The sequence below is a fragment of the Pteropus vampyrus genome, unplaced genomic scaffold (genome assembly GCF_000151845.1).
Source record: "Pteropus vampyrus isolate Shadow unplaced genomic scaffold, Pvam_2.0 Scaffold128, whole genome shotgun sequence".
Taxonomy (NCBI): Eukaryota; Metazoa; Chordata; class Mammalia; order Chiroptera; family Pteropodidae; genus Pteropus; species Pteropus vampyrus.
Genome location: NW_011888909.1, coordinates 5,373,828 through 5,386,571, shown reverse-complemented (window position 1 = coordinate 5,386,571; position 12,744 = coordinate 5,373,828). Strand labels below are relative to the sequence as shown.

Genomic DNA, 12,744 nt, shown 5'->3' with positions numbered 1-12,744 from the left:
TTTTTGTTCATTTATTTTATTCCTTCATTGAACTGTCTTTCTGAGTTTTCTTGTATCTCATTCAGTTTTTTCAAAACTTCAATCTAAAATTCTCTTTTTTAAATCAGAGTCCTTCATGTTTTTAGTTTGGTTTCTGGAGACTTTCTATTTTCTTTCTGAGCTAACTTGATCATTCATAATACTTGATGGATTGCTTCTCTGCACTGGCATTTGAGATAGTGAACTCTTCTTTTTAGGTATGGTTTTTATCTTTTAAAGATCCCTTCAACTGTGGAGGGAATGAGTAGATTTTGGAAAATCCTAAGGAACAATAATGTAAACATGGTAGGCAGAGGAAAAAGGATTAGAGCATAGCCCACTGAGAAAGACCATGGAAGTAAAGCAATATATAGCTGTCAGCAATATCAGATACCATCAGCACTTAGGTAATTAAGAATTAATGAGGTCTGACACAGGACAACATAAGGGTCTTTTATATTACTGACTGAAGATATTTCAGTAGCGTCCTGACAACATAACAGAAGCAAGATTATAGAGAATTGAAAAAATAAGTGGGTAATGAGGGAGTAGAGACAAGTGTTGACAATCCTGTGAATAATGTGGCCTTGAAAAAAGAAAGTATGGTACTTGCAAAGGAGCATTTAGCCAGTGAAAGTTTTTAATGTGGGATAGACATTAAATGATTTTAATTGATGATAGGAAGGAGTCAGTAAAAATGACAGATAAAGTTGAAGGTATAAGAATGAGAAGATATGTGCTAGATTCAGGCCTATAAGGAGGCTGTAGAGAATGGAGTGATTCCAGGGAAGAAATAACCTTTTAATGCAAATTCCTGGGCTGAAAATAACCCCAGAAGTGCTATTTCATTAGGTCTGTGATCTGCTTTCAACAAATACGATTCAGTGATCCTCAGACCACATTTTGATAAACACTTCTCTTTTCTTCTATTTCCTCCATCTATTAAGCTACTCTTATGTTTAGTTTCTTTCTCATCAAGTCTAGAACCTAGGTCTCCTGATTCATAGTCTAGAGTTTTCTAAGATAAGAAAGATAGTGGAAGTCCTGTGGCCCTAGAAGTGGGTGACTGAAGTAGAGTGATGGTGAAAATCATTGGGACTGAGGAAGTAAAGGAAGTGAAAAGCACTGGTAGCTGTTTGAATTCTTGCTTACATCAAAGTAACTTGTAGGTCATTAGAAAAAAACATATGTAGATACCAGACTTCATCTCAACAGACTCTTCTGGTTTAGTGGCTCTTGGATGGAGCCTGGGACATGTATATATTTATATCCGTATATTTTTAAATCTAGGCTGAGTCTAATGCACAGCCCAGATTGAGAACCACTACATTGGTTTTCTACATGGTCAGTAAAGTTCACTCAGCTTTTTGGAAGAGCTTGGAGTGAAAAGGAAAACTGGTAAGCTTAGAGTCATGTCATCTAAACTGATTATAATTCTAGTATTCCTTAGACAGTCAAGGGAATTTGTTACTTTCCAAGCATCATGGTTTTTTGTTGTTGTTGTTGTTGTTGTTGTTGTTGTTTTGAAAAAGACTATGGCAATCCCACAGGCTTCTCTGGAAAGGTGTATATATGTGTTGCATTAAAAATTACACACAGTTTGGGGGTGGGGAATGGTTTTCTTTTTTGTTGTTATTCTTTCCAATACAGGAATGAAAAGGGAAATTATGAGAAGAAAGGGAATCTGATTTTTAAAAAGAGAAAAAGAAAAAAAAATGGTAGAGAACAGCTACTAAGAAGGACTTTAGAGTAAACTAGAAGAAACCAAGGACTGTGAATCAGGATACTTAGGTTCTAGAACCAGCTTTCTTTTACTTAGTTCTGTGACCTCCAATTTTAGAATCCTTCATTAAACCAAGCAACTGAGCACTAAATCAACATTTCCAAAGGTCTGTTCTATGGAATCTTAGTCTTATCATATGCCATTAAAATATCCTTGGTTTTTCACATATGAAGGAGAAACCCTGTTTTGCCTAACTTGATGAATGTGGTTTTCATTGTTATGAATAAATGGTTTTGAGGTGATTTGGTTTGAAATATCAAGGCATTCTCACAGATTCTGTCTGGCTCTTCAGACAGTAGAACCTTTTTAGAGCTTTTGATTGATGAAATAATGATGTTTCTTAAAGTGCTTTTAAATTACTCCTGAAAGCTCTGCTTCTTAGTGAACTGGTCATAAACTGTTAGATTTGCGCCATCTCTTGGGCAGTGAATGGCGTCCTTATCTAAAAAGGCCATTTCACTAGAACTGCAGTTTTCTCTTTTTAAAAAAATTGCTTCTCAGAAATGTTTTCACTATTTCCATCACTAGTTTTTGAGAGAAATTTTTCAGGCCAACTTTTTTGAACATTAGAATGTATTCTTTCATAATTATTAGCAAATCAGAACATTTCGGTCTGTTGGTAGTGTTGGTGAAAGTCTTTCCCTGGGAAAGGTCCACATGTTTTCTGTTCTAAGAAGAGGATAGGAAAAGATTGAGGCTAGAGTTTGTTGTAGTTAGTGTATCTATACTTCTCTGTTTTTTCTAATGTGTGAATCTGAGAAATTCTAAAAATGCTTTTTAATTCTTTTAAAGAATCCCACATCCTACTGTGCTCTATCCTCATGAGTGAATAATTTATGTCTCTTTACAGACAATAGGTCCATAAGTGCCTGAGACTAGATTTCTTCTGCTCCGGCGCATCTCATTCCAGGTGCTCAGCCTGAAATTTTATCTCTCAAGAATCCTACTAGAAGACAGATTCGAATATCATAATTAAGTCTGTATATGAAGGACTGAGGTCTTTCAATTAAAAAAAAAAAAAGGCAATAGCCTCCTTGAACAAGGCAAGATTCCAAGAGTGGCTGGCTGCCCCTGGAAAGCAGAGATCAATCTTGTGGATATCCATTGGCTTCTGAGACTCTTATCAGAGATTAGGCACCTTTAATACTTGGGAGTGACTGTTCCCCATAAAACACTACAAAATTAGCTTTAATGAACTGACAAGGATACTGAAGCTGTTAGTACTGGTATATTTCCTGAGGGTCCTGCTGGAAGGAAACAAAGCTTTGGTGACATACAATTTAAGAACTGCAAAGGGTGTAGTAAGCCTGGTGGAGAACTAAATCCAGATGCCCAAAAATGAAGGTAAACATTCTGAAAAATGAAAAGAGTGAAATCTCCTTTGTATATGAGAAGGATCATCATAAAGAGAGCAGAGGAGAGAAGATCTCTGGAGTTTGAATATGGAGCTGAATTTATCCCCTTAGAGTAGGCCCTCAACATAGGTTTGTATCACATCTCAGTGATTTTCATCTCCCACTTAAATCATTTGGAGACTTTAGAATTTAAAGTGTTGTTGCCAAAGCAAACCCCAGACCGATTGGGATAAAATTGGATTTATCCAAATCTCTGGGAATAGGAGCTGAACATTGGCATCTTTTTTAAATTTCCCAAGTGTAAAGCAGGAGCTGAAAACTACTAAGCTCTCTTGAGCTTCCCATATACCACAATAAATGGAGTTGTACCACAGAAGAGAAAAGTCCTGCATTGAATTAATTCTTCAATATAATAGAGGAACAAGAATGTCACAATTACATCATCCAACCTTTAAAGCTTATGTCTTAGACTACTTTTCTCAAAACTGTTTGCCATCCTAATACAAAGCAAAAGTTTCAAGATTTAGGTTCAGCCTTAATACCTTGTATTGACAAAATGCTTTTTTTCTCTTTTACCCAGTTATGCCTTTTTAGAATGCTGTACTTTCCCAGGAGAGGAACATGGAGGAGATGGAAATGAATGATGAATCACAGATAGTCAGATCCCAGGTAAATTCAGTTTTACTGTCCTCTGAAATGCTATTATAGTTCTCAGAATGTGAGCACTTTAATTTTTCAGTTCTCAAGTGCTAATCTCCAAAACTCCAGAGCCCTTGAAACTCTTGTGACAGATGATAATCTGTATAGCAGCAGTCCCCAATTGTTTGGCACCAGGTACCAGAGCTCCTATGAGAATCTAATGCCTTATGATCAGAGGTGAAGCTGAGGTGATGATGCTAACGCTGGAGAGCAGCTGCAAATACAGATGAAGCTTCGCTGGCTTGCCTGCTGCTCACCTCCTATTGTGAGGCCAGGTTCCTAACAATCCAGGGACTGGTACGAGTCTGCAGCCCGTGGGTTGGAGACTCCTACTCTTTAGAATGTTACCATTCACCTTATACACCCCTTTATAGCTCTTCTCCCCTCCAGCATTTTTCCCAGATCATGTAGTCATGTCTGTACTAGATGTTGTAAAAGAAACAAAAGAAGCCATAGACTGTCTTTTAATCACTCTTCACTTAAACAGCTCACTAGAATCGAAACAACACTTGCCATTCTCTCTGTAAACAATTGATGATGCCTCGGTCACTATGACTGCTTGGAGCTAATGGCATTTTTAAATATGCCTGAGGACATCTGCTGACACAAGTTAATTTTTATCTTCCAAAACCTGTTTAAGCCTATTGTAACAATTCTATAATTTGATTAAGTATTATGTAAACTGATAAGGTATAACTACGTTTGTTTATTTCTATGAAAACTAATTGTTTCTATGAAAACTAGTTGACTCTTTTGGAAAGACTCAGTAAATGCCAATCACTTTTTAAAAAAAAATTCTATCAAATTAGGAGTGAGCAAATCTGTAAAACACCGAAGGAAAATCATAAAAATCTTACAGGATTCTATAGCTATATTATTTCCCAACTGTCATTTGCTTATTATAGTTAAAGGAAACAGAAACTAATGCATTATGGGTATGAGCATTCAGTCATTAAAATCATTCTCATAGAAAGATGAACCAAGTAATATAATTCCTATATTTTAAATTAAAATAAAATGCTTAAGATATCTTTTGTGGCTCTCCACTTTAACCAGATTTTTTGCTTAACACATCAGATACCAGTCTCAGTTGCTTCAGGTAGGAGGACTTCTATCATTCCTGGTTCTATGAGATAATCATTATGTCTACTTAGCAAATAAACTCATTGGAGGAAGTTTTAAAAGCCTACATCATACAGTTAATAGTTGGATACTACTATGCATGCAAAAGACAGCAAATACAAGAGAAGGGAGAAATCTGATTGAGACTAGAGGGCTGAGGGAAGATGTCATAAAGGAGGTAGAGTTTGAATTTGTGCTGATATCATGTAGGGTTTGGAGGTAGAGAAGACAGAACCATTGCAGACAGGAAATAAAACTTGAGCAAGAGCAAAGACAATAAAGAGACTGTCAGCTGGAGCTGATTATTTATTTGGTACATTAGTGCTTTGGGGTCTTTGGTCTGCAAAGAATAGATTCATTTCAAGGCTCCTCACAGACAAGAATAAAAATAGACATCAAGAACTAATGTGGCATATGTGCTTCTTGGCATTCTAACCAGAGGAGTTTGTTTTAATTTTCCAGAACCAATTATTCTGTTAGGAAAGAAAATGATTCATTTATTCAACAGATATTTTTTGAGTAGCTACTATGTGGCAGAACTTAAGCTTGGCATCAAATATACATCGGTGAGCAAAACAGATGTGGTCCTAAAGCCAAGTTGCTTACAATCTAACAGAGACAGACATTCAGCAAATATACTAATAAACCATAAATTGAGATGTTTATTATACAAAATTAGAGTAAGGTGCTGTGAATGTACATTAGAGAATCGGGGAAGAACTCTCTGGGGAAGTGAAATTTAAAGTGAGATGTTAAGGATATATAGATGTTATAAAACATATGTGGAAAAGAACATTTTAGGCATGTACTAAATATCATGGATATGTTCAAGAAGTTAAAATAACACCACTGGTGGTTGAAATGGAGGGAGGGAAAGAGTGATTAGAGATAAGCTTGGAGAAGCACGCATGTGGCCATGAAAAATTCGGGTTTTATTCTAAGTGCAGTGAAAAGCTTTTGAGGGAATTTAAATAGAATACTAACATAAGTAACTGAATTCCACTTAAAAATCACCCTGATGCATACTATGTAATAAGTGAATTTGTGAGAGTCAAGAATGGAAAGGGGAGAACCACTTAGGAAGCTGTCGCTGTATTGTAAATGACAGAAAATGATAGCTTAAAACTAGAAGATGGAGAAAAATAGATGGTTTTGAGAGCTTTACTTTGGGAAACAGCAGAGATGAGCAAGAGGGGTACAGTCAAAGGAAGAAAAGATGATTTCAAAAAATGTAGCCCAGGAAATGGCAGGGTAATGGTAAATCAGATCATGTCATTCCTCTGCTCAAAATGTGTGGCTCCCGTTTCACTCACAGTAAAAACCAACATCCTTATGATGGCCTAAACAGTCCCAGAAAATCTAAAATCTGGACCTGTTACTTTTCTGACTTTATCATTTATTTCTACTCCTTGCTCACTCTACTTTAGCCAAGCTTGGCCTCATTCTTCTTTCTTGAACATGCCACAAACACTATTGCCTTAGGACCTTTGTACTGTTTTTTCAAGTCTTTTCTCAAATGTCACCTCTTCATTGACATCTTTTCTATATTATTTTTTGTTTAGATGATATGAGAGTCTTTCTCACAACAGATTTTTAAAAACTTAAAAGCAAGCATTATTTCATGCATGTTTTTATATATGTCGTAAAAGATGATAGAAGGATAGACACTAATTGTTGTTTCAAAAATTTTGACCTGGATTACTCAGAGCCCCCTTAAGACTCTTAGCATAAGTCTCGGACATCCTAACATTTGTCTGCTGCTGTACTTTTGCCCCTTCCCCTAAGGTCCTCAGTAAGAAATGGTTTCTGGCTGAACAGGGATGTATTTGATGTTTCAGGAATCACTGACATTCCAGGATGTGGCTGTGGACTTCACCAGAGAGGAATGGGACCAGCTGTACCCTGCTCAAAAGAAACTCTACCGAGATGTGATGCTGGAAAACTACAGGAATCTGGTCACACTGGGTAAGGGTGGTGTCCCTGTAAAACTGGAAACCATTCTGTTGGGTTTACAGTATCCCACCTTTACCTGGGCGGGGGGATATGTTCCAAGACTCCCAGGGGATGCCTGAAACTATGAATAGTGCTAAACCCTACATATACTGTTTTTTTCCTGTCCAATCGTACCTATGAAGAAGTTTAATGCTTTTTCATCTTAACTAAGTACTTAACATACACTGTAGCCATAACTATTGCAGTTTGAAGTGTGACAGCAAAACAAGCATGAACTTCTTTTTCTTTCACAATTTCACAGATAGAAGATATGTTCTTACCATAGATCTAAGCAACTTAAGGATATAATTATTTTTCTTTCTTTATTAAGTTGAGAACTGTCACCTTTTTACTTAAAGGAAGCACTTATGGCTTCTATTTGGCATATCTGAATTGCCAGCATCACTACTCTCATGCTTTGGGGCCATTATTAAGTTAATAAGAGTTACTTGAATACAAGCAGTGTGATATCCCAACAGTCGAACTGATAACCTGATAGCTAAATGACTAATGGGCACAGAGCATCTACACTGTTGATAGCTGGACAGAGGGATCATTCATGTCCCAGGCAGGACAAAACAGGATGGCACAAGATTTCATCACAGTACTCAGAACAGCCCACAATTTAAAACTTATGAATTGTTTGTTTCTGGAATTTTTCATTTAATATATTTTTGGACTGCAGTTGACCATGAGTAACTAAAACCACAGAAGGTGAAACCGTGGGTAAGGGGTCACTACTCTTATTTTCTCAAGTAGTGAAAACTTTCGTAGCCTTTGCGAATGTAGTTCAGGCCAGGACAGAAGAATGCTAATCAGTTTTGTAGACAGAGACCTTTGTTCCCTGGTCTTTCTCTTCAGGTAAAAAGTCTTCACTTTGTTGAGTTTTAGATGGGTACTTTTATTTTGCTGCCTTTGAAGCCTCCCTTTTCCAAATCCAGAGATCCTTAAAGGCTAAAAAGTTTGGAAATTAGCCTGAAAGAAATTTTCATTCCCAGTATAAATTTCTGAGATACATTTTTCCTATGAATAGGGCATCAACTTTATAAGCCAAAGGTGATCACTCAGTTGGAGCAAGAAGAGCAGTGGATGATGGAAAGAGACAGCCCACTAGACATTCATCCAGGTGAGAAGCAATCATTTAAGTATTTGCTACTGAGTGAAAGGAAATAGTCACTTTTGAAATATTCAACTCAGTGTGCTCCACATAGCTCCCTCTGGAATCTAAACAATACTGAAGACTTTAAAATTTCAGTTCATATTTGTTTTTTTTCCAAAGTGAAAATGGCCCTCTTATTTTTTTTAATTAAACATAATATATGCTTATTATTAAAAAATTTTACACAACATGAAAGTTATTTTGAAAGTATTAGTTTGAATATCCATAAATACCTAGATGTTGCAAATCTCCATATAGTGTTTTCCTTTTATTTTTTATTCACACATTCTCTTTTGATTTTGTTTTTGTTCTTTTACTATTTATTAGTTTCCTATTGATTTTTTTTATTAAATTTATTGGGGTGACATTTGTTAATAAAATTATATAAATTTCAGATGTACAATTCAATAATACATCATATGTGTATTGCATTGTATTCACCACCCAGTCAAATTTCCTTCCATCACAATATATATGACCCCCTTTACCCTTCTCTTTTCCATATCAAAAATCTTTTGCCATTTTTACCTACCTTTTTTTTTCTTTTATTAGAAAACTCTTTAAACTTGTCCAAAATTTATAGCCCTGATTTTAATTCTTTTGTTCACCTTTGCGTTATGACCCCTACTCTACTTAACGTTACTAAAATGATTTTCTTGGAGATTACTCCTAACTTCCTTCCAGTCAAATCTGGTGGCTAAAAAACCACTTCATCTTCTATTTGACTGTGTCGACTTTACTGTTATGAAATTTTCTTCCACCCTAGCTTGTGATACACACTATTCTTGCCTCTCCTAGCCTCTCTCCTGTATCTTTACCTGCTCCTTTACTACCTTCTCTCCCTCCTTATTCTTCTAAAGGTATGTATTCCTATGGACTTGATGTTCCATTCTGTAGTACAGTGCTTTTAAGTAGTCATTTTATGTCATTTTCCCATTTCTAGTCTAAGTATTTCACCCACATTCTTTTTCCAGATTTTAGATTATATTTTTGTTTATGAATGTCATGTTACTAATTTAATTAAGTACTGTATTTCAAAACCTGGATCTGTTGATTTTATGCTGTTCTTCAAACATCTCACTAAATGAGTCTTCTTGACCAAAAAAAAGAAAAACTCCTCCTTAGTTCCCTATTATTGGCATACCACCAATAATGCTCTGCCTGGGTTATATTAGCAAATAGTTGACTGCTAAATGTATGCTATTTTCCACTCTGGTCCATTAAGCAAGCTACCCTGCTCCATCTCTAACTAGTTTTCCACTCTGATTCTTTGTTCTGGCACCTTGTTTCATCAGTTGGATTTGGTTTTGTGTCATTTGAACTTCAGCTTTTTCAATTTCAATTTGACTTTGACTTGGCTCTCCTCCTTGCTTTTTAGTGCTCTAGGTTATTTTAGGTAGAAAACTTTGTTCCTATTTCAGCCACATTGAACCTGAATTTTGCAAAGCCTGACCAGTGCTGGCCATTCCATAAGTAGAGGCTAATAATTAAAACATTTCATCAAGAACCCCTAGCACTTTCCCTGACAACAGTGGGTAACATTATTTCTCTGAACCTCCATACCCGGTCTTGGGAAGTAGAAAACTAAAGAAAGAAAATGTACAACTCTCTTTTTAGGTGAACTGCCCGAGTAGGCATCTACAGCAAAAGGCAGAGCTGTTCTTTCCTGTGGGTACATATGCCGCCATGTGTAGGATCCACACTGTTTCTCATATGTCCCTACCCACAGACCCTCAACTAGAGAAAATAATTACTAACTTACGAAAATTTCCAGACGTCATTATGCATCTATATATAGATACCCAAGGTTCTTGGTTCATAGATCAGCTTGAACAAGTAATTATTTTCACATCCTCCTTGTCAGAGACAGGCAGGCTAGCAGTCTTCTCCAAGGAGAATACTTACATTTTTGCATTATCTTATACAATCTTATGAGGATGTGGTAAAATATTTCTGTTGATTGAAGGACTGAGATAGAATGATCTGGCTTTAGTGACCTAATTCTGTTGTGCTCTCTGGGGTATTGCCTCCCTCGTTGTTATTGACATCTGCTGATGTCTATTTATCTAAAAATCTCTTCCTAGCTAAGATGAGACCTGGAAAGCATTCAATGGATTTTGCAACAAAGAGGTCAGTAATTGTAGTAAAAAGAGGAATGACAGAGGAGTGTTTAGAACAATCAATTTGTACATTGTTGAGTGAACAGAGGTTTTAAAAAAAAAAGTAGAACTAGTAAGCGTACAGTATTCTCACAGGAAACTAGAATGAGAAGGAGAGACAATAAAGAAGATATTTACTAAAATAAAAAGATGGTGTCAAAAGAGGATTGTTCTAAGTAGGAATGATTTTAGCTTGCTTATAATGCCAAAGGGAAGGAGTCAGTGGAGAAGGTACATAGAAAATAGATACAAAAGAGTCAAGATTCTAGAAGAAATAGGAATAGAATTGGAGAGAAAGAGATTAGGATGATTTTGTACATAAATAAGTTTGTTTGTGGAAGATTTGGGAAGTTCACAAATGGTGATTTTTATTTCCTTGGTAAAGTCCTCTTGGATGTAAAAGAATTGAGAGGTCAGGTAGAGATCTTGAGGAGCACTTGCTATAGCATACTAAGATCAATGGAAGCTGACCAAAGAGTAGTAAAGGGATTACTGAGAAGTTTTGAGGGCCCAAAGATTTATCCTGATAGATATGTGGTTTCTAATTTCCATGGGTATGCCATTTCTCTTGTTATATTAAGCACTGGAAGAAGTTTGTAGAGCCTCGGTTGAAGGCCTGTTCGACTGTTGAAACTAAACGAGGAAACTGTGAAAGAGAGTTAGTTAATTTAAGTGAATTGAAATAGAGTCCAAGAAGTGACAAGAAGTAAACTAAGGTCTGAAGAGGACTGAAAACTGAAAGACAACAAAAAAAATCAAAGAAATGGAAGTCTAGATTAGGTCAAAATGTGAATAAGAGCATGAGACTACTCTGGGCAGGAAAGTGTGTGATACTGAGTTTGAGATGTCTTATGTGGAGCAAAGTTCAGAGTGTAACTTTGTTGCTAGGTATATAGATTGTTGAAGTGGAGTTAGAAAATAAGATGGAAGAGCCTCATTCAATAGCAACTAAAAAGATAAAATACCTAGAAATAAACTTTCTACAAGAAATATGCAACACCTACATGATGAAAACCTTAAGATACTTATGAAAGACACAAAAATAAACAACTAAATGAACATACCAAGATGTCAGTGTTTCTACTATACCTGTAGTATAATCCCATAAAAAGTACCTGCAATTTTTTGGAAGGCTCTAGATAAGCTCATTCTAAAGTTCATGTGAAAAAGTGATGTCAGAAGCATGGTGCTGTGAGAGGTCTCCCCAGATCTCTCCCCTTTGAAATAACAACAAACTGAACATTTGCAACTCAAAAAATAACACCCAACCTGCACACAAGCACATCTGAGAGATCTGCTCATCAGAGCATCCAAAGGTGGGTAGTTCCACATGAAACTGGGAGGCATATTAGCAGTGTGAAACAAAGGAGCTGTGTTATGCAGCCAGAACTCCCTGCAGAAGGAGGGGAAGGGGACATAACACATCCGGGTCTTCCTTTGAAACCCATAGCAGTACTGCCTGAGTGATCAGCATATTCCATGTAGTGGAGCCCAGGGATCAAGGCAGAGAGCGGGGCAGAGACTAAGTATGGAAGGGCAACAGCTGTGGCTTAGCAACCACCATTGCCAAGCAGGAAGCTGAGTCACAGAGCCTGGACACACCGTGTCCTTCCACCAATCCAGAGCATGTCCTTCCCTCCCCCATATCCTCTCAGAGCTAACATCATTGAGCCCAGGGGAATTTGCGCAACCAGTACTAAACATATACTACAGACGGTACAAGAGAGAGGAGCGGCGGTATCAAAGGAAAACAGCTGAAACCTGGAGAACAGCAATAAGGGAAGGGAAACAGCCACAAACACAGCAGACCTTTCTTAATCAATCCCACACCCACTTAGTCAGACTGAGTCAGAAGGAAGAAGCAGAACATTGCATCTGACTCTTGGGGCAGTAATGGGACTTCAGGACCTCTTCAGACTCAGACCCCCCATCTTCCACTGCACCTTTCCATAGGGTGGAGCCCTGGGACTGAGGGACCTGATCGCAGAAAAGGCACATAGCTCACCAGAGGAGAGGCTTTATAGCCTCAAAGCAGAGATATAAGAGGCTTGGATGTCATCTACTAGAAATCAAAAGAAAAACCTCTTCTTATCAACCTTCTAAAGAGATATAATAACAATTTTTCTTTTTTAAAAAGAAAAAGCAAAGTATTCCCATTAACACCCGGGCAGAAAAATAGTCCATCAAACACCATGAACAACCAAGGTGACAAGGCAACTCAGAAAGAAAGTGAAAAATCTCCAGGAAATAAGCTCAAACACATAGAAGTAGGAGATTTAAATGACAGAGAATTCAGGATTGCACTTCTGAAAAACTCAACTAGATGAAAGAAAATTCTGACCAACAATTCCAAGAAATCAGAAACAAAATAAATGAACAAAACGAATACTTTTACCAAGGATATTGAAACCATTAAAAAAAAAAAAAAAAGGAACCAAACAGAACTTCTGGAGATGA

General features: G+C 36.9%; 1 protein-coding gene across 3 annotated transcripts in view; it reads left to right on the top strand.

The window, feature by feature from the left end:
- The window catches only part of ZNF713 (zinc finger protein 713), a 66,354-nt gene that overhangs the window by 32,693 nt on the left and 20,917 nt on the right, over positions 1 to 12,744 (top strand). For 2 of the 3 annotated variants that reach the window (XM_011367008.2, XM_011367009.2), the window contains exons 2-4: positions 3,737 to 3,825; positions 6,816 to 6,942; positions 8,003 to 8,095. In XM_011367008.2, the coding sequence (XP_011365310.1) occupies positions 3,778 to 3,825; positions 6,816 to 6,942; positions 8,003 to 8,095 (268 nt within the window). In that variant the 5' untranslated portion in view covers positions 3,737 to 3,777. The remainder of the gene's footprint in view (positions 1 to 3,736; positions 3,826 to 6,815; positions 6,943 to 8,002; positions 8,096 to 12,744) is intronic. The other variant, XM_023534633.1, reaches the window with a different exon arrangement.